The sequence below is a fragment of the Rhipicephalus microplus genome, chromosome 7, assembly GCF_043290135.1.
Source record: "Rhipicephalus microplus isolate Deutch F79 chromosome 7, USDA_Rmic, whole genome shotgun sequence".
NCBI classification, from domain to species: domain Eukaryota; kingdom Metazoa; phylum Arthropoda; class Arachnida; order Ixodida; family Ixodidae; genus Rhipicephalus; species Rhipicephalus microplus.
Window position 1 is genome coordinate 2196518 of NC_134706.1, and position 24357 is coordinate 2220874.

Here is a 24357-nt window from a genome sequence, read left to right on the forward strand (position 1 = left end):
TGCAACTTACAAAACCTACGCCAGCCATCGCTTCAAACGAATGTTCCAGCTCCTACCGCAGCACCCGCACTGGCGCTGTCCAACCCGTGACGCCACCCATGCGCAACGCTGCTGCTTCGCATCCTATCAGGGTTCCCTTCGGGGAGATGGTCAAAGTTTTTAGCTAGTAATTTTACTAAGTGTGTGCACTATATAGACAAAGGCACTTCTCATTCAGATGTAACAAAATGTGGAGTATTGTAGAAAAACCATACAAAACTGTTTATTCGGGCTTTCTCTGCCTGACTGCCACACAACACAAAAATTCCGCATGTAGGTTTGGTAGTCGTAAAGATAACGACATCGAAAGAACACACACAATAATTACAAAAAAATTGGCTGTTTTGTCATATGTACAAAGCCCTATGGATGTAGTAGTAGTGTCTCAGTGATCTCTGACCTGGGTTCATAAAATGCAGACTTTTCTTCGGTAGCCTAGTTCCACATGCATGGATGTCTTGACTTCTGTGCTGCAACATTACGTACGAGGTTCTTTACAGTTACACTACGAACATGTATGTCAAGGCCAGCACCAGGGGTTTCTGCCCCTGAAGGGTGAACTAAAATGAGGGGGGGGGGGGGGGGAAGAATAGCGAGGTGTCGAACCCACAAAAGAACTAGGTATTATGCATATTTAGCACAAAAAAAGGGGGTAGCCTACGCCCTCTCTGCTACCTATCTTTTATTGGCATCGTACCTACTGTGCATAAAATCACAGCCTCAGAGCATTATAATTATATTACAGAACAGTGCAGTGAAAAACACAGGCCTCTTGATGTTTTAAACTGGTACATACAGCCATGCTAAGCGGGTTAGTGAAGACTACTATAACACTGCACACAACACCAGTTAGAGGCAAGAATTCTTATTGTTGGTTAACATGCAAAGACATATTAAAGGGACCGACATCTGTTCAGGACATGCGACTAAACCCTGGCAGAAATGAAAAGACCAAATTATAGTGACAGCTTCAAGCATCCTTTTCGTTAATTGAGTAGGATTTATACTTTCAAATCTCATTTAAGAGTTGCAAGAGACCGCTGTGTCACGCAGCCCAGCAGATAATCCTTGCAGATTATGGAATCTTAGGTTTGTTGTATGTATTCTGATGCTTTCACACGCACAATAATTACAGCTCAATATTGGAGTTTGTATAATATTTCTATTTCAGCTATACTCTGTGGCGATTACAAGATGAAAAAAGTAGCATGCAAACAAGCGGCACTGCCTTTGAAGTACCTGGTGGCAAGCCACAATGCATGCATGTGCAGCAAATTGCAGCTCACTAACATGAATTGCTTCTGTGCTCACCTCTCACTGCATGTGTTGCGTGAATAGGACTTCACATTTCACAGTTCAATACATTTGACTAAATGTTTCAAGGTGCTTACCATGTTACTGTTCCGTGATTATACACTTTGGCTGGCAAGCTTTCTGTTGCACTAAAGCAAATGGGCACCAAAAAAATTGGTTGTATGTTTACTGTGTAGATACATCTTGCAAATCCTGCTAGCTCACCAAGAGGTACACAATGCATGACATAATTAAAGCATAAAAATTTGAATATGCTGCTGACCATTTTAGCTAGTTGGTATCCCATATTTGGAAAATTCAATGAACAAAAAACCCTGTACCTAATTTTGCAGTGAATTTGCAGTGAACTATCTTAGACCAGGTATAATCTCAAAAGCTCAATATCTATTTGTTGCCGAAGTAACCACAATTAATACGCATTTCAGGGTAAATCAAAGCAATGAACATTTCACGAACATCTCACAAGACCAGATGAGCTACACAAGCACATGCAAAGTATATTTTACAAAGGGCCCCTGCCTAATGTGAAAAGGAGTCTATGCAATAGAACTGAGGAAAGAGCATGTGAAAACCATGTACAGAAATTAAAGGCCTTTTTCGTCTTCATCAGTACCCAGCCTCAGAATTCAGTCAACATCCAGACACACTTTGAGACGTGCAACGGCATGACGTACAATAAGTTAATTAAGCCTGTCGTGTTGATTAGCGTTTTGTGTTGGACTGTGTTCCAAAAACAGCTGAAGCACACACAGAACAAGTCAGTACGATGCAGCAGCCAATGCTTCAGAAGTGTTGCTGGGAAGCACAGCATATCCACCAGCAAGGTATCATTAGTTAATTGTAGGTTTGTGTAAATATTTGAGCACTAAAATATTCAAACAAATATTACAGCACTCGAACTTGTATTAATTCAAATTTAGGTTACTGGAAATTTCACAGTAGTCAAGAGTCCAACGGAATCCCGTCTGGTCGGGGACAAACATCCATTTCCAATACTGCACCAAATTTTGCAGTATTGGAAATGAATGAATAAGGGCATTAGTCTCCATGTAACCCCCCGCAAAGAGGGTTTCACTGCAGGAAAGTGGTGCTATACCATGAATACATCTTTTCAGAAAAAGTTCGCACTACTGCGAAGTCTTACTTTAAGGTTGAATTAACATTTTACCCTCACGTCGATTCCTCGTTTCTTAAAGTTTAAAAGCTTATTATATTAGCTTGTTATATTAGAGGACAGGTTTTGTTAGAAAAACTAGCCACCCTGTTTACGAGCTGTCTCCTGATGGGAGGAGTACCTGTCTTGGAAGAATGCTAAGATCATCTTAATACATAAGAAAGGAGATGACGAGGACTTGAAGAATTACAGGCTGATCAGCTTGCTCTCCGTAGTATACAAGCTATTTACAAAGGTAATTGCTAACAGAGTAAAGAAAACATTAGAATTCAATCAACCAAAGGAACAAGCAGGATTTTGAACAGGCTACTCAACAATCGACCACATTCATACTATCAATCAGGTAATAGAGGAATGCTCAGAATATAGCCAACCACTATACATAGCCTTGATAGATTATGAGAAGGCGTTTGATTCAGTAGAAATATCAGCAGTCATGCAGACACTGTGGAATCAGGGTGTCAATAAAGCATATATAAAGATCCTGGAAGAAACCTACAGGGGATCAACTGCTACCATAGTACTCCATAAAGAAAGCAACAGAATACCAATCAAGAAGGGTGTAAGGCAGGGGGATACAATCTCTCCAATGCTATTTACCGCGTGCTCACAGGAGGTTTTCAGAGGCCTAGAATTGGAACAGTTAGGGATATGAGTTAATGGAGAGTACCTTAGTAACCTGCGCTTCGCCGATGACATCGCATTGCTCAGTAACTCAGCGGACGAATTGCAACTCATGATTACGGAGTTAGACAAGAAAGCAGAAATGTTGGTCTTAAAAGTAATCTACAGAAAACGAAAGTACAACAACTTCGGAAGAGAGCAGCGCTTCGAGATAGGTAATAGTGCACTTCAAGTTGTAAAATACTATGTCCACTTAGGACAGGTAATAACCGCAAAGCCGAACCATTAGATTGAAGTAACTAGAAGAATAAGAATGGGGTGGAGCACATTTGGCAAGCACTCTCAAATTATGACAGGTAGATTGCCACTATCCCTCAAAAGGAAGGTATATAACAGCTGTATCTTGCCGGTACATAGCTACGGAGCAGAAACCTGGAGACTTACAAGGAGGGTTCAGCTTAAATTGAGGACGACGCAGCGAGCAATGGAAAGAAAAATGGCAGGTGTAACCTTAAGAGACAAGAAAAGAGCAGAGTGGATTAGGGGACAAACGGGGGTTAAAGATACTATAGTTGAAATCAAGAAGAGGAAATGGACATGGGCCGGGTATGTAGCACGTAGACAGGATAACCGCTGGTCATAAGGGTAAATAACTGGATTCCCAGAGAAGGCAAGCGAGTTAGGGGGAGACAGAATTTTAGGTGGGCAGATGAGATTAAGAAGTTTGCAGCTATAAATTGGCAGCAGCAAGCACAGGACCGAGTTAACTGGCAGAACACGGGAGAAGCCTTAGTCCTGCAGTGGACGTAGTCAGGCTGATGATGATGATGATATTAGCTTATAAACTCTAAGCACAGTACATTTTGAATGTAGCATTCACAGGCTATCACTTGCATTCTATTGAAAGTCAATTCCTGGTACTATTCAAACTTGCTTCTACTTCCCTTGGATAAAAAAAATGACATTTGCACATGTGTTGTTTCAATTAAAACATTATATATTGTGCAAATTAATTGGGTCATGACAAATATGCTTTTTTTAATGTGATATATACCATTTAAATTTTATTCCAAATTATTTACACCAAATCACTATTCACTTTGAATGTGCTTCGAACCAAAGAACAGTGTAGTCCACTTATGGTGATGTCTCAGTATCAAGAAAACACCATCGCTCTAATCAATAATTGTAATAAGCAGGTTGACCAAAAAGAAATGGAAACATTTCATTTGCATGCGTGGTGCAATCATTTTGGGAAAAGGCATCATGTGAAGCTGGCACACATCAAGAGCACCTCGCACAAGGTTCCAGAGGGACTGTATCCTCTGCTGGGCCTCCTGCAATGACAGCGCCTGCATAGGCTGCTTCAACGTGTCGTCAGAGCCATCGCTTTCACATATATCCACAACACGTCGCAGTCGGTGCTGAGACCCGTTTGCGGTGTGCACTGTAGCCGGATTCAATCATTGCCATATTCGATATTGCGGCACTGGAGGATAGTAATAAGCCATTTTTTTTTGCATAGAAAAAACACAGAAGTGGATGGTGCCATCATTGTTCATCGTTACAACCAATACGCTCTAATAAATGGTATTGTTATAGGTGTACTTGACTGTATTTGTACAGCCCAGTTAATTGGCATCTAAACTGACAAGAACAGAAAACTGAACATGGTGCAATTTTTCAACTAATAGCCCTGTCACAGGGCAAACCTAATGCCATTTACATCGAATTTCATTCGTTTGCAATGTCATTTGTTTGCTGTGACACAGGAAAATTAACCCCCATTGATAAAACTGACATTTTCGGTCAAATGAGTTCTTGAAACACATTTGCATTTGATTTCCCACCGAATGTTCAGTTTCGATGCCAGGGACCTTTGGGGAGATGGCTCTTACGTATACGTAACTTTTGTGATTTGTAAATATCTTATTCTTTAGATTACTTCACTATTGGTTTGATTACACAATAGCACACGTGAAAGGGCGACAATTTCTAAAAGAAAGCTATCCTCAACTACAGCGGCAGGACGCCGGCCATGTTTCATTCCTGCTCTGTTGTTGTTGCTTTTATTGCACGGGTTGTGGTGATCAGGGTGGCAAAATTTCTGCTGCTCTCTCATTTATGAGGCCCGGCATTCAGTCATGCATCCATGCTCACTATATACTCTCGCTGCCTCGTCATGTTTGTCTTCAAGTGGCTCTTGACTGGACTCCGTTTTTGTCGTGCAGCTGTGGAAAGTTGCGTAAAGCGGCTGCATTTTCATTTTAGGAGCATATTGTAGTGATAAAAATTTATTTTTGAGGATATACACGCATTATATAGAAGTTTTCATCCATTTTTCGCAAAGCCATGGCTCAAGAAGGCTAAGGTCATGGTCACCATTTTAAAATGACATTTGTTTTCTTCATGTGACAGCACACAGGTAAAATGACGTTAGGTCCACTCAATGTCATTTGTTGTAAATGAATCAGATTTGCCATGTGACAGGGGTATAAAACTGAAAGATAATAACCAGAGACCGGATTGTAGGCAAATGCCTATTTTGTTCCTTACGTTTCCATCGTGCCATTTTGATATATGAGTATAAGTTAGAGGTTAAGAAGGGCTTTTATGGTGTTTTTATAGTGCCTATAAATGCCTATTTTGGGTGTTCGTACCTAAATGCCTATAAGTGCCTACAAATGCCTATTTTCCAAATGAGTGCATATATGATTGCTATTCAAGCCGAAATTTTGTTTGCGAGTGTAGTGTGAAGCCATTTTTCATGTAAAAAAAAAGGCAACATTGACATTTCCAAACACTATAAGGTTCAATAAAGACAAAGCTGACAAGCTGCGAGCGATTAGAGGAAAAGCATAAGGATTGAAACAGACGCTATTTCTGCAGCCCTAAGTGGAAGCACGTTTCAGCGTCTGCAGGGATAGGAGGAGGGACAATTAAAGATGGGGTAAGAAAATAAAAGTGACGTCTATGATTGAGGATGCAGCGACCGCCTTCTACAGACAGCTGTCCGGTGCCCTGAAGGAACTGAAAAACCACCCTGAAAACCTGGTGTGCGGTAGGAAAGGAAGAGCAGGTTTTTCTGGGCAGCCGCGGGTAGTTGGAAACAAATGAAAAACCATGAAGGGCCCCTCTTGGAATGCTCTTGTTGATTCAGTGGTGGCGAAGGTTGCCAAATCGCTATACTTTATACAGCGAAGCCTGAGACAGGCGCCGGCATGTTTACAATCAATGGTGTATTTAGCATACATTCTCCGTATGCTTGAATATGCTTGTTTCGTATGAGATGCATTGTCATACGTCTTTAAGTGACAAACATAAAAAAATACACAGAACAGGACTTCATCGTTTGTCCTAAGCTATTGCTCAAAAATGATAGCTGTAACAACATGAAAAATGAACTAGGATGGGAATTATCATCACCGCGTCGAATTAAACTGCGGTTAATGCTCCTATGCCAAACATTGCATGGTAAAACTAGCATTCGAAAATGAATGTACTTGAACAGTCCCCTTGGCAAAATGGTAAGTGTTTTAATATTTTAGAATGTCATACCAGATATAATATTGCTATCAATTTGTTTTTTGGTAGTTTCATGACAGAATAAAATGGCTTATAAAAAGAACAAAGTGTGTTGTGCTAATGAAGGCGTGTTTTCTCAGACATTGTAACCCATCTGCTGCAGCGCCTTCGGGTAAAAAGTGAGATGTGCATGTGGCTTTTTTTGTTTGTAATTTACTTTTTAAGCGTCCCTTTCTAGGTGACATAATAAGTTGTAGTTAGACACTAGAAGTTCTTGCATGCCTAATGAAAGGTGTTCTACCACGGCGATTTTTCAAATTGGTTCGCTACGAGCCCCCATAGCATGATCTGAAGAAGCAAGCTTGAATCCCTTGCCTTTTGTCCCGCGAAGCCATCGGGAGCCTCAATCCTTCCCTGTTCTCTTTGGTATCAGGGCTAGAAAATCGCATGACGCATACGCAACGAGAACAACATGCGTAAGCAAGGTCACGCACGCATGACGTGCCCCAGCCTACTTGTGCACCTATGCCATCGATGTTGTGTCGTTTCGGCGTTTTTTGTTGTGTATTACTTGTTTCTGTGGGATGGATAGGTCAGTGCGTGTACTTTAGAAGAGGCTGGCAAGGATCATGTATTGCAACCACGATACACCACGTCACTCCGCTGAAACTGCGTTCAGAGACGACGCACCAAACACAAGCTAAGCATTGTCACGGTCGGTGAAGGCGCAACGCAGAAACGACGAATGCAAGCAAAATGGGGCAGTAGTATTAGTAGTATTAGTAGTATTAGTAGTAGTCGTAGCACTGGTAGTATATGTGGTTTTACGTAAAAAAAAACACAATATGAATATGAGGGATGCCGTAGTAGAGGTCTCCACAAATTTTGACCAACTGGTGTTCTTTAACGTGCACTGACATCGCGCAGTACACGGGCATCTACATCTACCGCCGAGGCCACAATCGAACGGGCGGCATTAAGGTCAGCAGCGGAGCACCCTATAGCGACTGGTCCACTGAAGCGGATGCGAAACGAGGGCCAATTAGTTAATAGCATCTCGAGGCTATTTCAAAACAAATATAAAAATAATACAAAGGTGAGATACTGTTTGCGTTTTTTTATTATTTCTTTTCAGCTTTCATTCATTATACTGATTTTCAAAGGGCAGTACAAAGACACAGGGAAAAGAAAGACATAGCGACAAACCTTTGTCTTTGCACTTCCCTTTCAAAATGATATGAAGCAGCTAGCCCAAACCAAAATACTCCTCATTCATGTTACACAACAGAACACACAAATTGTACATGCCAAGTAGAGCAATGTCACGTGAAACGCTCTTAATGAGGTACCGTTTAAAATGCATGATATAATCAGGAAGCGGGAAATTTTTCGTGTTTTTCTACATATAGCTAGCATTTAATGAAGATCTGATGAAGGGCTTATGATATGCGACGTCAGCCCACAAATGTCAACGTGAAGGAGCGACAGAAAAACATGACCATTCCTTGCTGTACGTCACTCCCTAGATCTTGCGGCGCCCGCCCCCGAGAAAGGCAGTGGCATTCTTAAAAATTGAGCGTTTTTCCGCGGCATGTAATTTTGCAAATATTAACAGGAATAATCCGGAGTTCCCAGTGCACCATTATGCTTGTCTGCTCAAAATGCCCAAACCTAGTGAGGAGTCCTTTAAGCTTAGTGTTCACCGATAGGGGAGAAATTGGTCCTACGTGATTAGACCTAGCATCCCTCTCTCCTGAAGTATCAGTGGCCTGGTTAGTCGCTCCTGCGCTGCCCTTCCCAGCTACAACGAAACAAAATAGACCCATAAAAGTGTCAATTTAATGGTGCACACTTGACGCACAATGCTAGACAATAAAACGAAAAACCACACACTGCGAATCGCATAGGAAATGCATGCCTAGGTTCAATTGTTGATACCTTCCTGCTATCAAAAACAGTATCATTTTTTTTTGCTTTTTGCCATAGGTACAAGTCACCGACATCGTTGTTCTGGGTTATTTCAATTTTTGTAGAAATTTATTGTGCCTATAATTATGATATTGAGGGCCTAAAACAGTGTTTTACCTGCCTGTCTTTGGTGCCTAAAACACTTTTTAATGTCTAAAAATCAAGCCTCCAGTAATAACGTTGCAGTAGTGAAATTTTACCTTACACACATCCACTAGCACGTACACATTGATACGAAAGCATATGTGAACTTATGTGTAAGTCACCAAGTCAATTGTGCTCAGAGCATCAATGTAAATTCAGTTTAACACCATGCTTACAATTATTACTTTTATTTATATATAGAATAAATTAGGAGAGGGCAAGGTTCAGAACCAATGCCTATCGGCGTGACCTCAGAGAACATGCAGCGTCCACGGCATGCTTGAAACATTAGTGGCCAAGTGTATGGGGTTTTGAAACAATCAAATAACGATCAGATGCAAGTGATATTGCAAACATGCTAGTAGAAGGCCATTAATAAAGAACTTTAACTACAGACCTCGCAACTTTGCCAGAACTGCTCCGAGAGAGCAGCACCACGCCTACTTATAACCAAAACAAAAGTTCATTGTAGTAAGTTTTTAAAAAGTGGTGCCAAAAACATCGCGATCATGATGCATTTCCAGCAGTTGCATTATATAAAAGTATGGCATTTGATATTGCTTTCTATGACTCCGAGAGAGTTGGCTCCTAAGGGGACCTTTACCGCCAGCAACATCAATGCAACCTGAAGGTTCAAATTTTTGGTGAGGCACATTTCACTTTGCATGTTGGCCCAGCAACCAACCTGCGAGGAAACACCCTCACTGCAGTGATCAATAAAGTATTGAAGGAAAAGCTATGTGTATACTGCACATAGCTAAAGCAAGGCTAAAATATTGTCTTCTACAGCTGGAAGGAAGGGCCATCATTCTATCATAGTAATGGCAGCTGTGCCATCACAATGCAATCTGTTTATAATAATAACAGCTGGGCATCTCTTAAAAAGCTCCAATTTAACGCGCTTTGACACAAATAAGGATATTCGAAAGCAAACATCAGTAACTCCAAAAAAGTAAAAACTGTACAATTACATAGATTAACCAAAATGGCAGCAGTGCAGGTGAATGAATTATTTCTACAGCAGTCTTCTTTGAAGGCAAATGCAAGTACAATCGATATAGCAAGCAGGAATTTCAGCACAAAGACTGTGTCAACTTCAATGTCTCATTTAGCAGGCATTTTCCACAGCTACAAAACCACACGGAAGGAAGGCTGAAAAATGACAAGTGCAGTCACGCGGAGTACCTCGCTTCGTCCTGACGTTTCTGTCGTCTAATGCTATCCCACAGCCAATCCACGGTAACAGTCTTTGCTGGATGTGAACACTGTTTAATGCCTACATTTGGAGACGACAAAATGTGCGTCACGTTATCACCTTCACTGTCTGCAAGCGTACCATTGTATGCAACGAAGTACCTTCTTAGCAGCCTGCTTGGAGGAAGACACATTCGGACACCTGTGAAGACGTCGGGAAAGTCGCAAATATTGTTCTTTTCTGCAGATGCTTCAGCTTTGACAATATTCTTTAGTGCTCCTTCTTCTTGACGCTCTTTAACAGGTGTAGGCTCTCGCTTGAAAACCAATGATGGTGTCTGCTTTGAAGAATCAAATTTTTTCGAAAAAATGTTTTTCCTGGCCGAAGCGGACCTGTCGGTAGGGGAAAACAAAGCGTTCGTGACGCTGCCTTCAGGCTCTCGTTTCAAAACCAATGAAGGGGTCTGTTTGGGAGAGTCAGATCGTTTTGAAGACTTGTTTTTCAACGGCGAAGCGGGCTTCTCTGACGAAGACGACTTGTCTGTCGAGGCGAACGAAGCGTTTCCGATGCTGCCTTCATCTTCGCCAAGGTCAAGGTCGAAGGGCTTTGCCCTAGAGTTCTGGAACATCTTCCGCAGCTCCGGTAGTGTCGTTGCCTCCTTTGGAGTCTTATCCGTCCGAATGCGTGTGACCCGCGGGAAGCGGATCGAGATACCATCCGCGGTGTGCACCTCGGCTCGAGTGAACTCGGCACCGGCTATCTCCCAAACCTGTGTCGTGTCCGGGTCCTTGGCGACAAAGTCTGGCACCAGCACCTTCTCGACATCAAGCCACGCAGGCACACGCTCCATCTGCCGTGATATCTTCTTCATTTCCAGTTCCGTCTGAAGTCGCTCGAGTGTCTTGTCATCGTGGCCACCGTGGACTTTGGTGACGGTACACCAGCGGCCGGTTGCCGGATTCCAGCAGCCCATCAGAAAGATAGACATGATGCCACCGTTGCTTCCAGTACCAAAGTATGCTCCAAGCACTGCAAGGTCTGCTGAATCTGCCATGCTTCCACCCTGCATATTACACAATGCCTCGCACTTAAAAGAACACAAAAGGCAGTTTGACTAACAGTTCTTCCTGTCATAGGAGCAGTTATGCTTGGCGCTCTACTTTTTCTAAAAATCAAGTGCAGAGTAAAATGATAAAAAAGTGCATAGAATGGCACACAAGTTACAACACCACTACCTTAATGCCCACATATCGGCCTCCTGTCATGACACACATCATGGCAACTTTGCAGTCAGACGGGGATAATGATCTTCGTGGTAAAGTTTTAAGACTGACACAGAAGAATTTGTGAAGGATTGTTTAACACTGCCTTTTCACTTACGACTTACCATTTAATTCCTATTTTTGGTATTGATAATCAGTTTATGAAGCACAAGAATGGGACTGCACTGGTGCCACACACATGACTTGTCTCAAAGGTCCATACTAAAATAAAGTATTGGTGGTGCATTCCAACACCATCTTTTGGTGCCGTGTTGAACAACAATACATTAAAACTGCTTCTGTTAATGAAAAATTCTCATGAAAAAATTGCAAATGCTTTTTGCAGATAAATGCAATGGAGTCATTGAAACTGTAGTATCCTGTAGCTGAACTCTGGGTCGAAAAAAAGAAAAAGAAAAAAGAGTGACACCAATGCTACTCATGATTACATATACACATCGTCGTGAGCCAGTTTTACATTCACCACAAGTCCAAAGCCTCTCCTAGCTGCCTTACGCTGTTCTGTCTCAGATAAGCCAGTTCCATCTGATGCAAACAAACTTGTCTATTTGATGAAATCACCTAATAATATTTGGCTATGCTTTTCATCTTTTGTGTACATTCTGTTGCTGACGGACCTCCAGTTGCGCATTCTACACATTAAATCTGGGTCAGCCTAGCTACATTTTACAATGAAAGCTGTTATGAGATAGGAACACAGGCCAAGCTGTAGTTGTCTGCCGCTGGTGTCCGTAACCACTATTGCAAGAAATAAGAAATAAATAAGACACAGTAAACGAACACCAAGGGGACAATGGGATTCAAATCGACGTGCCAGCCCAGTATTCTACCACTGGGCCATGCCGGTGCTTGGAACTCATTTCTAAACTGGCCTTTGGCAGGCTTGATGTCGGGAAAGTAATTGCATTATTATAAGTAATAAAGCGTTTTAAAACATCAAATAAACACCCAGGCGTCATCCAATGTGAATTGCATAATGAGTGGGTCGTCCAATGCTCCAATCCATTAGAAAACTTGTTCTTGATTGCCTATTAACTGTAGTGCACACCCACATCAGGCATAATTCTTCATCGTCGTAAGCCACTGCATAGAAAAAAAGGAACCACATTCCTAGCAAGTGTGTAGTGGATACCACGCTTCTCCGAAGAATGACTAAGGGTAGCATGGTGAATGCTGCCTTACTTCACAGAAAATTATGATTTATGGTGCAGTGGCTACCCAGCAAGTGTGCTTGTAGTAGTTACCCAAGGAGTCTTTATAAAAGGCTCTGAAAGGCCACTCTTCTAGCTTTCGCTGTGACTGTGCTGCGCTTTCCTCGCAGGCCTGGCGTATTTTTACTCTTAATGCGACCTATAATAATGCCTCCCTCAAGTGTGATTACAGAGAGGCTAGAGCAACCTACGACTAGTATCAGAAAGCTCACTGCTGATCACAATTAAGCCAGTTTTGAATCGAATTCCTCAAGCCTGATTGGTTTCCTTGCATAAAATAGCCAATCACAATTAAGAAATTTGATCAGGGTCGAGCCCAATCATGATAAAATGTAACCATGCGGCACTGGTACAGTACTTGATTACCTCAAGGTAGTCCTTCTTAACCTTGAGCCAATGTCGCTTTCCTGGTTCATAAACGCCATCGGGGTTTTTGAGCACAAGACCTTCAAGGCCCTGAGAAAGAACGTCGTTGATGAGGTCTCGCAGCTTCTCACGCGTCGTGATCACATGCTGCTCACTGAACACAATGTGGTTCCTGATGGGCGACATGTTGGCCTGGAGGATCTCCCGGCGCTCACGCAGTGTCCGATCCAGCAGGCTCTTGCCGTTGTAGTGGAGGCAGTCAAAGACAAAAAGGCATACGGACGCGTCCTTGAAGGCTGCTCGCTTGTGGATGCCCAGTGTTCCAAAGGGCAGCGGCTTTTGCGTGTGTGTGTCGACCATGAGGATTTCGCTGTCAAGGACCAAGTCGTGGCCGTGCTTGAAAGCCTGCAGGTGGGGATGTCCAAGAGAACAGATGCAGTGATGAAAGTGACTTTCTACTTTTTCAAGCAAGCTTTGGAGCACGAAAAGTACTGAGAGCAGCCTTAAGTGTTTTTCGAGAGGAAAACAAACAACAAAAATACATTGAAGCACCCTTTAGTGTTTTAGGAGCAGATACAAAATCTGTCATTCACCAATTAGAGTTCAAAGCATCGTCAAGCATCTCGTAAGTATTAATATTTATTACAAGAAAAGCTGTTATGAGATCACTTTTCGGGTCACGCACAGTTGTTGTTGTCCGCCACCGGTGTCCGTAACCACATCGCGAGAAATCGGGAAAAAAAAACCTTGCACCAATGACACAATAGGGCTTGAACCTGGGTTCGCTGGACGCCAGCCCAATATTCTACCACTGAGTTGCGCCGGTGCTTGTAACTTGTTGTCAAACTTGCCTTAGGCACGCTTGATGTCGGGAGAGCAATCGCGTTAGTACGACTTATAACGCGTTTTACAACACCGAAAGAACAACCAGTCGTCGCACAACGTGAATAGCGTAACGAGTGGGCCGTCCAGTGCTCCAACCTATTACAAAAGCTTGTTCTTGTTTCCCTATCAACTGTGGGGCATACTCACTTCAGTCATATTTCCTCATCGTCGTGAGCCACTGCATGGGCAATTGGCACAAAATTCCTTGCAAGTGTTTAGCGGATACCACGCTTCTCAGAAGAATGACGAAAAATAGCAAAGCGAATGCCAGCCTACTACCCAAAAGTATATTATTAATGCCCTAGTGGGTAACAAGCAAGTGTGCTTGCAATAGTTACCCAATGAGTGTTTTGAAAAAGCTCTGAAAGGTCGCTCTTCTAGCTTTCGCTGTGACTGTGCTGCGCCTACCACGCAGGCCTGGCATTTTTTATAAAGTATATTTCACAGACAACAATCAATCTAAATTTCAAGAAGCAAACAATTAAAAAAATTGCTGGTGGTCAAAAAAGTACTGTGAAATGAGCTATATAATTAAAATACTAATATTTATAACAGATAACAGCACCATATTTTAGAACTTAGTACTAACCACAGCTCCACATAACTCTTGCCAAATAGGCAGTAGATAATCCGCATGAGATAAAAGCAATCCTGCTCATTTTCACATTTTCAGGGGTGGAAGTGAACTTAAGTGTTTTGGAACAGCTCAGGAAGCAGGAATAAAGCTGTTTTAGAGCAGCTTTGGCGCAGTAAAATGGTGTATTGGAACATGTTCGGAGACCAAACTGTGTGTTTTGGAGCAATGAAAGTTAGTTATGGAGCAACTTTATAGGGTAAAACATCATTTTAAATCAAAATTATTCCTGATGAATAAAAATTCCAATTGTTTTCACTAAACATTCAGTACTACTGAGTTGACCAGACTTACTACATACAAATGCATGTGTGTGTGTGTGTGTGTGCATGCGTGCCTTCGTGTTCCCATCATTAAACATCACAGCTGGCAGTGAAATAACTCTGAGAAAACAATGGGTATGCAATTCTAATCTCTCTTTTTTATGACTGCTAAATAAATGCGCCCTTCACTTTGCAGAAGCATGTTATTCCAAAGCTAATTGAACAAGCTACTCTGCTCATCTGCCTCGAGCGAAGTGGGATGAGCAATTCACAAGGCAAATTTGCGTGCACAGTACAACTAGCCGCCCGGCACCAACGGCATGGGCAGCATACACACCGGGCTATACACAACTAATCAGGAGATGTTGCATGGAGTCCACGCTTACTCCGTGTTTCGATGACACTGTCAGTTGTCGCTTAGTATCACATCGCCATGGAGATGCGCACATATGTATCACGGAAGGCCGTTAGTGTTGATTCTGTTGCTATTTCAGTCGATGCGTATCACGAACCCTGTAATAGTTTTTAAATGCTCTTTGGCCCTGCCACAGAGCGCTACCATACGATCGTGCAAGAGTGCCAGCCCAGTATTCTTTTCCGCACTTCGGCAAAAAAGGTAGAAAAGGCTTTGTGCTAAATACTTTGGGCAACATCTGCTTTGCCACAGTATCTGTTTACTAGTGGTGGTAGCACACGGCAGGAGATGCACATTTGTGCTTGTACTTCTGTTTAGTGTATGATCATGCCGCGTTCCCAGCCGGTACAAATTATCGAGGTTTCACAGCATTACTAGATAATCCATAGTTAATCATGTTGGTGTCACCACTTTTGCGAAGAAACCACAGAAATAGTACCGATGAGACAAGCACTAGCCAGCACCATGAATGAACCTAAATTACAACATGATCATAATCAAACGTGATCGAACTGCACAGGATATAGATGCGGCCGCATTCTTTGTGTATTTGATGCTCAGCGTTGCTCGGCCGACGATAATGATCGGCTAGATTTGGCAGTTTATGCTTCCAATTGATGATTATTGTGGAAATGGCTGTTTATGCGCAGCCTGGCGTAGCAGGTCCTATTGAAGCAAGATGGCGCAGCACTTCCACCCCTGCATTTTACACAGTAGCCTGCCAAACGCGCTATATGCTCAATATACAAATTTTGTCACACAAATGAAATCAGAGTCGATAATGCTGCACACTAGTAGCATACTGGGATGATAGTATACAGATTCTTTTCAGTTCCTATAGGACTTCTGTCAAACAGTAAAAGCTCATCATTCTCTCACTGTCATTTCATAGCAAGTTTGGAGCAATTATGAACAAAAATTGTTTGGAGCAGCACTTTCATCACTAGATCCGTCCAAGAGAACAGGAGTAGCTGGAAGACAGTGCTAGCAGGCAGGAAGTGGACAAAAATATGTTGTGCAGGACCACTAAGCACATTTTAACAGCGGATCTGTTTAAATATGGTGTACAGGAATGCAACAGTATGTCACCGAAAACAAGGTGCTATTTGTGACAACAGCCTGCACTGCCAGAGTACACCATACTACTGTGACACCATCTGTTGCCATTCCCTGAAGTAATTTATGGACATACAAAGCCCCCGAGATCAGTAATTGTGGTTGCCATGCCAGCTGTGCATGTCTGTGGGAAACTTCTTGAGTGCCTACACTGTTTCTCACATTGTGTTGTGAATTTTTTCGTGCACATGGTAGACTCACTGTTTCAGGAAGCCTGATGTATATTAGAACTTGCAAACAGATTGGGATTATGGGCTTATTCACGAATAATAGGATAAAGCAAGATGTACACACACTTTTTCTCTCTTCCATAAAACTTACTTTATGAACCTGTAACTAATAGGCGACTTTCTAGCACAATTTATTCACACATCAATGCGAACCAACCACAATTTAAAAGTGTAAGGGTGACGTTGCCGCTAAAGCTTTTTTGCAAATTCATCTTTCTCAAAGACAGCATCTGAATGCAGCCACCTCTGTGACAAGCACATGCAACCTTTCAACTTTCCAAGCTGCCTCACATAACATTGTACAATGTACAAACAACTACAAAAGTTTACGAATTATGCAAGTGTCTGACCAAGAGCTTCTTCGTGACGCTTCTGCTACATTAACAGTGATTAACGGCATCGCTACACCCAAGACGCATTTTTCTTTAATCAATGCTAGGGCTAATTTCTGTTCTCAACAGTTATGCTGATAGACTTCCCAGGCAAGCCTTGATAGCTGTGATTCTGCTGTCAAAATAGAAGTGCGACAGTCATAATTCAAATAAATGCTTTTGAAACGGGTTGTTGAACAAGCAGGAGTTGACTCGGCGAACGGAAGCTTTATTTAGCGCAAGGGCTAACTGAACATCACAGCAAGTCTTCTTCCTTTTCTATACTCGAGCTCCACGCCCACTGCCCTCGTTACAATAAACCCCGGGCGATGAGAGAGCCATCCTGGTGACCTAAGGACAGGTGTACACAGAAGGGTCATGGTATGGCTTGAGCCGAGAGATGTGTACGATTTCTTGTCCTCAACGGCGCTTGTCCGGAGATGCATCCAGCGGCTCGACCAGGTAGTTGACAGGAAATGTTTGGCGTACAACTCGATAAGGGCCATGGTACCTGGACGAAAGCTTGCGGGAGAGTCCTGAAGGAGTAGAAGGAATCCATAACCACACCATTGAGTTCGGAGCAAAGCTCATAGGCGTGGTTGATGCGTTGTGGCAATGTTTTTGGCGCGTCTGGTCATGTGACGCGGACGCACGAGCAAGCTTCCGACATTCTGCAGTGTGTGCTGCTGCTCGAGAAACGGTAGTCATCTCTGAAGAATCCGGTCGATAAGGAAGAATAGTATCCATTGTTGACGATGGCTCACGTCCATAAAGAAGAAAGAAAGGCGAAAATCCAGTGGTGCTTTGCGTTGCAGTGTTGTAAGCATATGTCACAAAAGGCAGTATGCTATCCTAATTTGATTGGTCGGATGAAGCGTACTTGGCCAGCATAATACCAAGTGTACGATTAAAACGCTCTGTCATCCCATTAGTTTGCGGGTGATAGGCTGTGGTAGTGCGGTGTATGATGCGACACTCGCTCAAGAACGCTTTGATGGCATCGGAGAGAAAAGTGCGGCCGCGGTCGCTTAGTAACTCCCGAGGTGCTCCATGCCTTAAAACCAGGTTTTGCAGTATAAAACATGCAACGTTTTTTGCGGTAGCAGAAGGTAACGCAGCTGTTTCAGCGTACTGCGTTAGGTGGTCGATAGCGACAATGACCCAGCGGTTGCTACTCGAAGTATAGAGAAGCGGACCGTACAGGTCGATTCCGACACGAACGAAAGCTCGTGCTGGACATGGCAACGGCTGCAAGGGACCTGTGGCATGTTGATTGGGCATTTTGCGTCGCTGGCACATAAGGCAAGACCTTACGTAACGGCGAACGAAACGGTACATGCCGCGCCAGTAGTACCGCAGCTGCAAGCGAGTGTATGTTTTTAACACACCAGCGTGGCCACATTGCGGATCATCGTGGAACGTGACACAGATGTCAGAGCGCAGATGTCGGGGAATGACGAGCAACCACTTACGGCCGATCGAGCTGTAGTTTCGGCGGTAAAGCAGGTTATCCCGAATAGCGAAGTGTCCTGCTTGACGGCAAAGCGTCCTGGAAACTGGAGCGGGCGTCCGGTTTGAGAGCAAGTCCAAAAGAGAAGAAATCCAAGCATCTTTGCATTGCTCAGAAGGCATGTCCGAAATGCTGATGGCCAAGGCAGCACTGGTGGAGATAGGCGAGCCGACAGGCTCTGAAGCTAATGGCGAACGTGACAGGGCATCAGAATGCTTCCGGCCAGAACGGTAGATAACACGGATATCGAACTCCTGTAACCGCAATGCCCAACGAGCGAGCCGACCATTAGGATCTTTTAGTGAAGATAACCAGCAAAGCGCATGGTGGTCTGTTACAATATCAAACGGACGTCCATACATATAAATAAGGCCGAAATTTTTCGATTGCCCAAATAATGGCGAGGCACTCCTTTTCAGTTACACTGTAATTCTTCTCGGCTTTACTAAGGGTGCGGCTGGCATAGGACACGACGTACTCGTCAAAGCCATCCATGCGTTGGGCCAGTATGGCCCCTAGCCCGACACCACTAGCGTCTGTATGAAGCTCCGTTGGAGCAAACGGATCGAAATGTCGGAGTATGGGAGGCGCGGTGAGGAGCCGTCGGAGTTCCTGAAACGCATCATCACACGCCTGCGACCACGCTGACAAATCAGAATTTCCGGCAGGAAGATTGGTCAAGGGGGCGATAATGGAGGCGAGATTGCGGACGTAGCGCCGGAAGTAAGAACATAGGCCGATGAAGCTTCGAAGCTCTTTGATGGTGGTTGGCTTTGGGAACGCCGCGACTGCATTAAGTTTCGTAGGGTCCGGAAGAATGCCGTCCTTAGAAACCACATGGCCGAGAATTACAAGCTTGCGAGCGCCGAAGTGGCATTTCTTCAAGTTAAGTTGAAGTCCCGTTGTGGAAAGGCACGTAAGAACTTGCTCAAGGCGGCTGAGGTGGGTCGCAAAGTCGCTTGAAAATACCACAATGTCGTCCAAATAACAGAGGCACGTTTTCCATTTCAGACCTCACAAGATGGTATCCATCATCCTTTCGAAAGTGGAAGGCGCATTGCAGAGGCCAAAGGGTATAACGGTGAATTCATATAGTCCATCCAGTGTTACAAAGGCTGACTTCGGGCGGTCACCCTCTGCCATGGGCACCTGCTAGTAGCCGGAGCGTAAATCTAACGAAGAAAAGAACTCTGCTCCTTGTAAGCAGTCCAGAGCATCATCGATACGCGGCAGAGGGTATACGTCTTTCCGCGTTATCTTGTTGAGTCGGCGGTAGTCAACGCAGAACCGGATGGATCCGTCTTTTTTCTTGATGAGAACAACTGGTGAAGCCCAGGGACTGTTGGAGGGCTTGATGATGCCACGTTTCAACATGTCATCCACTTGTTTGTTAATGACACGGCATTCAGCAGGTGACACATGGTACAGACGCTGTCTTAGCGGCGCTTGTTGACCGGTGTCAATACGGTGAATGACCGCAGAGGTTCGGCCTAAGCCTGACTGGTCACGATCGAATGAAGAGCGAAAGCGGAGTAGAAAATTTATAATCTCTTCGCGCTGAGTTGGTGCGACCTCAGAGTCGATGGCATCCGAGAATACGTCGAGAACATCATTAGGCGTGTTGATAGGAATGACAGCAGAAATTGGGAGCGAAACCGTAGAATTGGGTATAGTAGCCGGAAGAATGCACTCGTAAGGTTCGTAGCTTCCCAGGCATTCTCCACATAGTAGGGATGACGGGCTGTCCGAGGGATTGCACACATAAATGGCAGCGTGACCGTTGCGAAAAACGACGACTGCAAACGGAAGCATGATATTACGACGGCACGCAGATGGGACCGATGGCATAAACAACACAGGCGATTTCGGAGGGGAGGCACACGACACCGAGACAACAACGGCTGAGAAAGGCGCAATGTCAACGTCAGAAGCAGCAAACACTCTACACAAAGCACCATCGTCGGGGTCATAGCACGGCAATGATAACGCGAGTTCGGAACGAGCACAGTCGACCAAAGCAGAATTTGACGAAAGAAAGTCCCATCCAAGCATAACGTCATGCGAAGAACAGAATAAAACTACAAATGTGACGACGTACATCGCACCTTGAATGACGACGCGTGCAGTGCACAAAGCTGAAGGCTGAATATGATAGGACGTAGCTGTCTGCAAAGATAGGTCGGTAAGTTGCGTGGTCACTTTCTTCAAGTTTCGGCACAGTTTCTAGTTAATTACACATATGGCAGCTCCAGTGTCAACAAATCCGTGCACCTTAATGCCATCAATATAGAGTTCGATTTCGTTCGGGGGACAGCAGTTAGGTCTTGAAATTTTCGCTGCCAACGCAGTTCTTGCCTCCGGAACTGCGCCCGTCAGCTTTCCCCTCACGGTGGGCTGTTGCGACGTAACATTGGAGAAATAGATTGACGACGAGGAGAAGGTGAACGGCTTGAGCCGGATGATCGGTGACTGGGACGTACGTCTAGAGGTGGATCAGCAGGAACGGGATATCGCGGCTGAGTGGGCATGGTGGGCATGTAACGTGAGGCCCCTGCAATATCATGAGAAGGGAAGCTGCGACGATGGCAGTAACAAGCTACGTGGGCTGGGATGCCACATGAAAAACATATCGGCCGATTATCCGGAGTGCGCCATTGGTTGACGGTAGGGGCACTGTTCGCTGAATAAGGTACCATAAATGGTCGTGCAGGCGGCGGCGTCATATAAACGTTCTGAGCTGTTTCGTATGCAGCCGGAGACGGGACGGTCAGCGAGCGGGAAGGTGGCGTCGACGAATAAACGTGGCGAGTAGCTTCGTAAATGGCCGGAGACGCTGGCGCACGTGGCCGAGCAACTGCGGCTGCATATGTTAGTGGTGCGGTAACAGTTGGTGGAGCCTGAGCTGGCAGCAATGCTTCGGCAACTTGCGATTGAATAACCTGGCGAAGCGAAGGCGACAAGGGTGCCATCGGCTCGGTAGTTCTTGTGATTATAGATAGCTGCCGGGCGACCTCCTCGCGTATGAATTGCTTTATGAGTGCCATCAACGCAGAGTGGTCGGCGGTGTCATGGCGATAGTCAAGGGATGAGATGTCCGCGGTGTCTTGAGCAGCACAACGTGTAGAAGCGCGCTGCCTACGCAGCTCATCATAGCTTTGGCAGAGCTGAATCACCTCGGCGACCGTTTGGGGACTCTTCGCAGCCAGCATTAGGAATGCACCGTCGTCGATTCCTTTCATGATGTTCTTGATCTTGCCTGCCTCGTCCAGAGTCGAATCGACGAGCTTGCAGAGAAAGAGCACATCTTCGATGTAGCTCGTGAAAGTTTCATCTGCCCTCTGTGCTCTGCCCCGCAAGCGCTGTTCAACACGAAGGCGGTGGACAGCAGGACGGCCAAAAACTTCCGAGAGGGTTTTTGCCGATTCCGACCAGGTACTGAAATCACTTTGATGATTCCTGTACCATAGTTTTGCCACGTCGGTCAGGTAAAAACTAACATTTGTGAGCTTATCGGCTGCGTTCCACTTATTGTATGCGCTTACCAGTTCATACTCAGCAATCCAGTAGTCCACATCTTGGTCCTCTGTGCCACCAAATATGGGGGGGTCGCGCTGCCGGAGAGCGCCAGCGCAGAAGACAGGCACAGATGCGAGATCTGGAGTAGCGGCCTGAGATGGCCCCGGATCAGTCATTGTAGGAGGTCGTTGGAGTGTGCGGCTACGAAGTTACAGGGTGAGGACCAGATGTACCCCGCACTTCCACCACTTGAAACGGGTTGTTGAACAAGCAGGAGTTGACTCGGCGAAGACTCGACAGAAGCTTTATTTAGCGCAAGGGCTAACTGAAGATCACAGCAAGTCTTCTTCCTTTTCTATACTCGAGCTCCATGCCCACTGCCCTCGTTACACTTTATGCAAAAGCAATGAACTATGTGCTATGGGACAGCATAAAAGTGATACACCAGTGATTAAGAACAAGACCTGTTTCTGACACAGTGCTGCAACCAACAATAGATGGCACAGACAAACAGTTTCGCACGTACGCGTGTGGTCTATAAACTTTTGTGGCTGACTGTACATGTATTCACACTGCTCTCTGTAACAAAATGTCAACCCTGACAGCTTTACAACAGTAAGTGCTCTGCCTATCAGCATTTCTAGCATGATTGGCCCTTGGCTAGCTTATAAATATCTTCGAACTGTACCAAGTAATTGAGAATATCGTACCTTAGGTATGAAGTCTTTCAGGTGGTGAACCTTATGCGCAGACACTGGCTTCAAGCTTCTGCTGAAGAACAAGAACTCAGAGCCCTTCTTGTGTAGCTGTACACGCTCGCCATCGTACTTGATCTCGGCATACATGCCGTTGGGACACTTAATGAACGCATCATCCACCGAACCGCAGGGTTCCGCTAGCATCGGTATCATCGGGGTCATCAGGCTGGCCGAGACACTGACGTTGCCTTCTTTCGAGGTCCTCACAACGTCCTCCAGGTTTCGGGATGCCTGGAAGGCCTGATACGCGTCGGGGTGGAGGGCCTCCAAGATATGTTTCGGACCAGAGTTGATGCGTATGTCATGCTTGATGAGCCTAACGATCATGACCAGGTCGTTGACCGTGCAGCGGGCGCTCAGGTGCCTCAGGAGCTGCATCTGGTCGTCTTCTCGGGTGAGTTTCGAAAGACGTTCCAGGTAGGCGTCCACGTCCTGCATGGTGAGCATGCTCTTGCTAGCCGGAGTGCCGTACTTCTCGAAGAAGGTGCCAACCGTGCGCGCCACGTCACCCTGTTCGAGGTCCTCGATCATTTCTTCGTGGCAACCGTTGCCAAAGATGCGGCTGAAGACCTTGACGAGCTGTTTGCTCTGAAGGTTGTACACCCGCTTGTTCACCATGGGAAGGAGGAACTTGACCCAGAGGTAGAGGTCGCCCGTGAAACCCTTGCGGGTACAACCCTCTTTGAAGAACCTCGCCACTATGGCCGTCTTGCCAGTGTAGGTCGACTCCTCGGCGATGGCAGCGCACAGCTTGCGAAACTCCTTGAAGGCGTCGTCCTTGCTGGTCTTCGAAGTCCGCTCGGACGACGCCTCCAGGTCTCCCAGGTCTAGCTGTTCCCCCGTGTCATCTGATCCCTGAGACGTCGAAGTCGTCAGCACTTTCTTCTTTTTAGAAGGCGTATTACCGTCGGAATTGTTTGCCTTTCGCTTACCAGGGCTTACGGCGACTCCAGTTTTTTCAGACAGTTCGTTAATGTGCTTCAGGACTAGCCTGCGATCGTCCGGTTCGATCTCGCTCCAACCTTCAAGGTCTCCGGCGTCTTCTATCTTCTTTGTGGTCGCGCGGGACCGCGACAGCTGCTCGAAGATGCACTCCACGTGAAACCACTGCTTCATTTCGCCGCCGCTATCGGAGAACGGGTTAGGTACGATCTTGCCGATGCGCAGCGCTTGCTTTTCGATCTTTTGCTTGCACTTCTTGCAACCCGCGGTGCCACGTTTAGCGTACTCGATGCAGAAGCGAGTCTCAGACATTTTTTTTTTTCAACTACGGAATAATGCACACACGGGGTAGAGGTTTGTCAGGGGATTGCGCTTGGGAGTAGCAGGGTGGTAAAGAACTGCACTCGCCGATTACATTTTGCCGTCAGCGGCCCTCCCAGGGAACACCTGTACCACTTTGGCCTGCCTATTTTCTGTTGCAGGGGCACGCCGCGACAGCCACTTCATGAGCTATGTGGAGTAAACTCGCTTTTCACGTCACCGTGAAGCGCGGCAACAAATCTATTCGTCTCGTCTCGAGACTACAGACAAACAGTGGGCGCGCATAGACATGCGCATACGGCCATCGCAATTTGACCGACGGATTGTCTCGTCTCTCTCTCGACTTGATTACGAGATAAATATCATAGCCTTCTAGATTTCTTTTGCCTGCCAAATTATCGGCGGTCACTTAGAAAGCGACCGTCGTCGAAACTATGGTGGTGGCGCCACCTAAGTAGGAGTGTCTTTAAATAAGTTTTTACGTTTTTGGAGCCTAAATGCAACAAAAGTAACGTAAAAAGTTTTGAAAACGCGTAAACGTAATTTTAGTTAA

At 45.1% G+C, this 24357-nt stretch overlaps 1 protein-coding gene across 1 annotated transcript in view; it reads right to left on the reverse strand.

Moving 5' to 3' along the window:
* DNAlig3 (DNA ligase 3) overlaps positions 1-24143 on the reverse strand; it is a 32302-nt gene extending 8159 nt beyond the window's left edge. The window contains exons 1-3 of the mRNA XM_037430699.2: positions 22494-24143; positions 12844-13248; positions 10125-11046 (exon numbers count right to left, since the gene is read on the reverse strand). Coding sequence (XP_037286596.2) covers positions 10125-11046; positions 12844-13248; positions 22494-23795 — 2629 coding nt within the window. The 5' untranslated portion in view covers positions 23796-24143. The remainder of the gene's footprint in view (positions 1-10124; positions 11047-12843; positions 13249-22493) is intronic.
* Between the last annotated feature and the right edge of the window lie 214 nt (positions 24144-24357).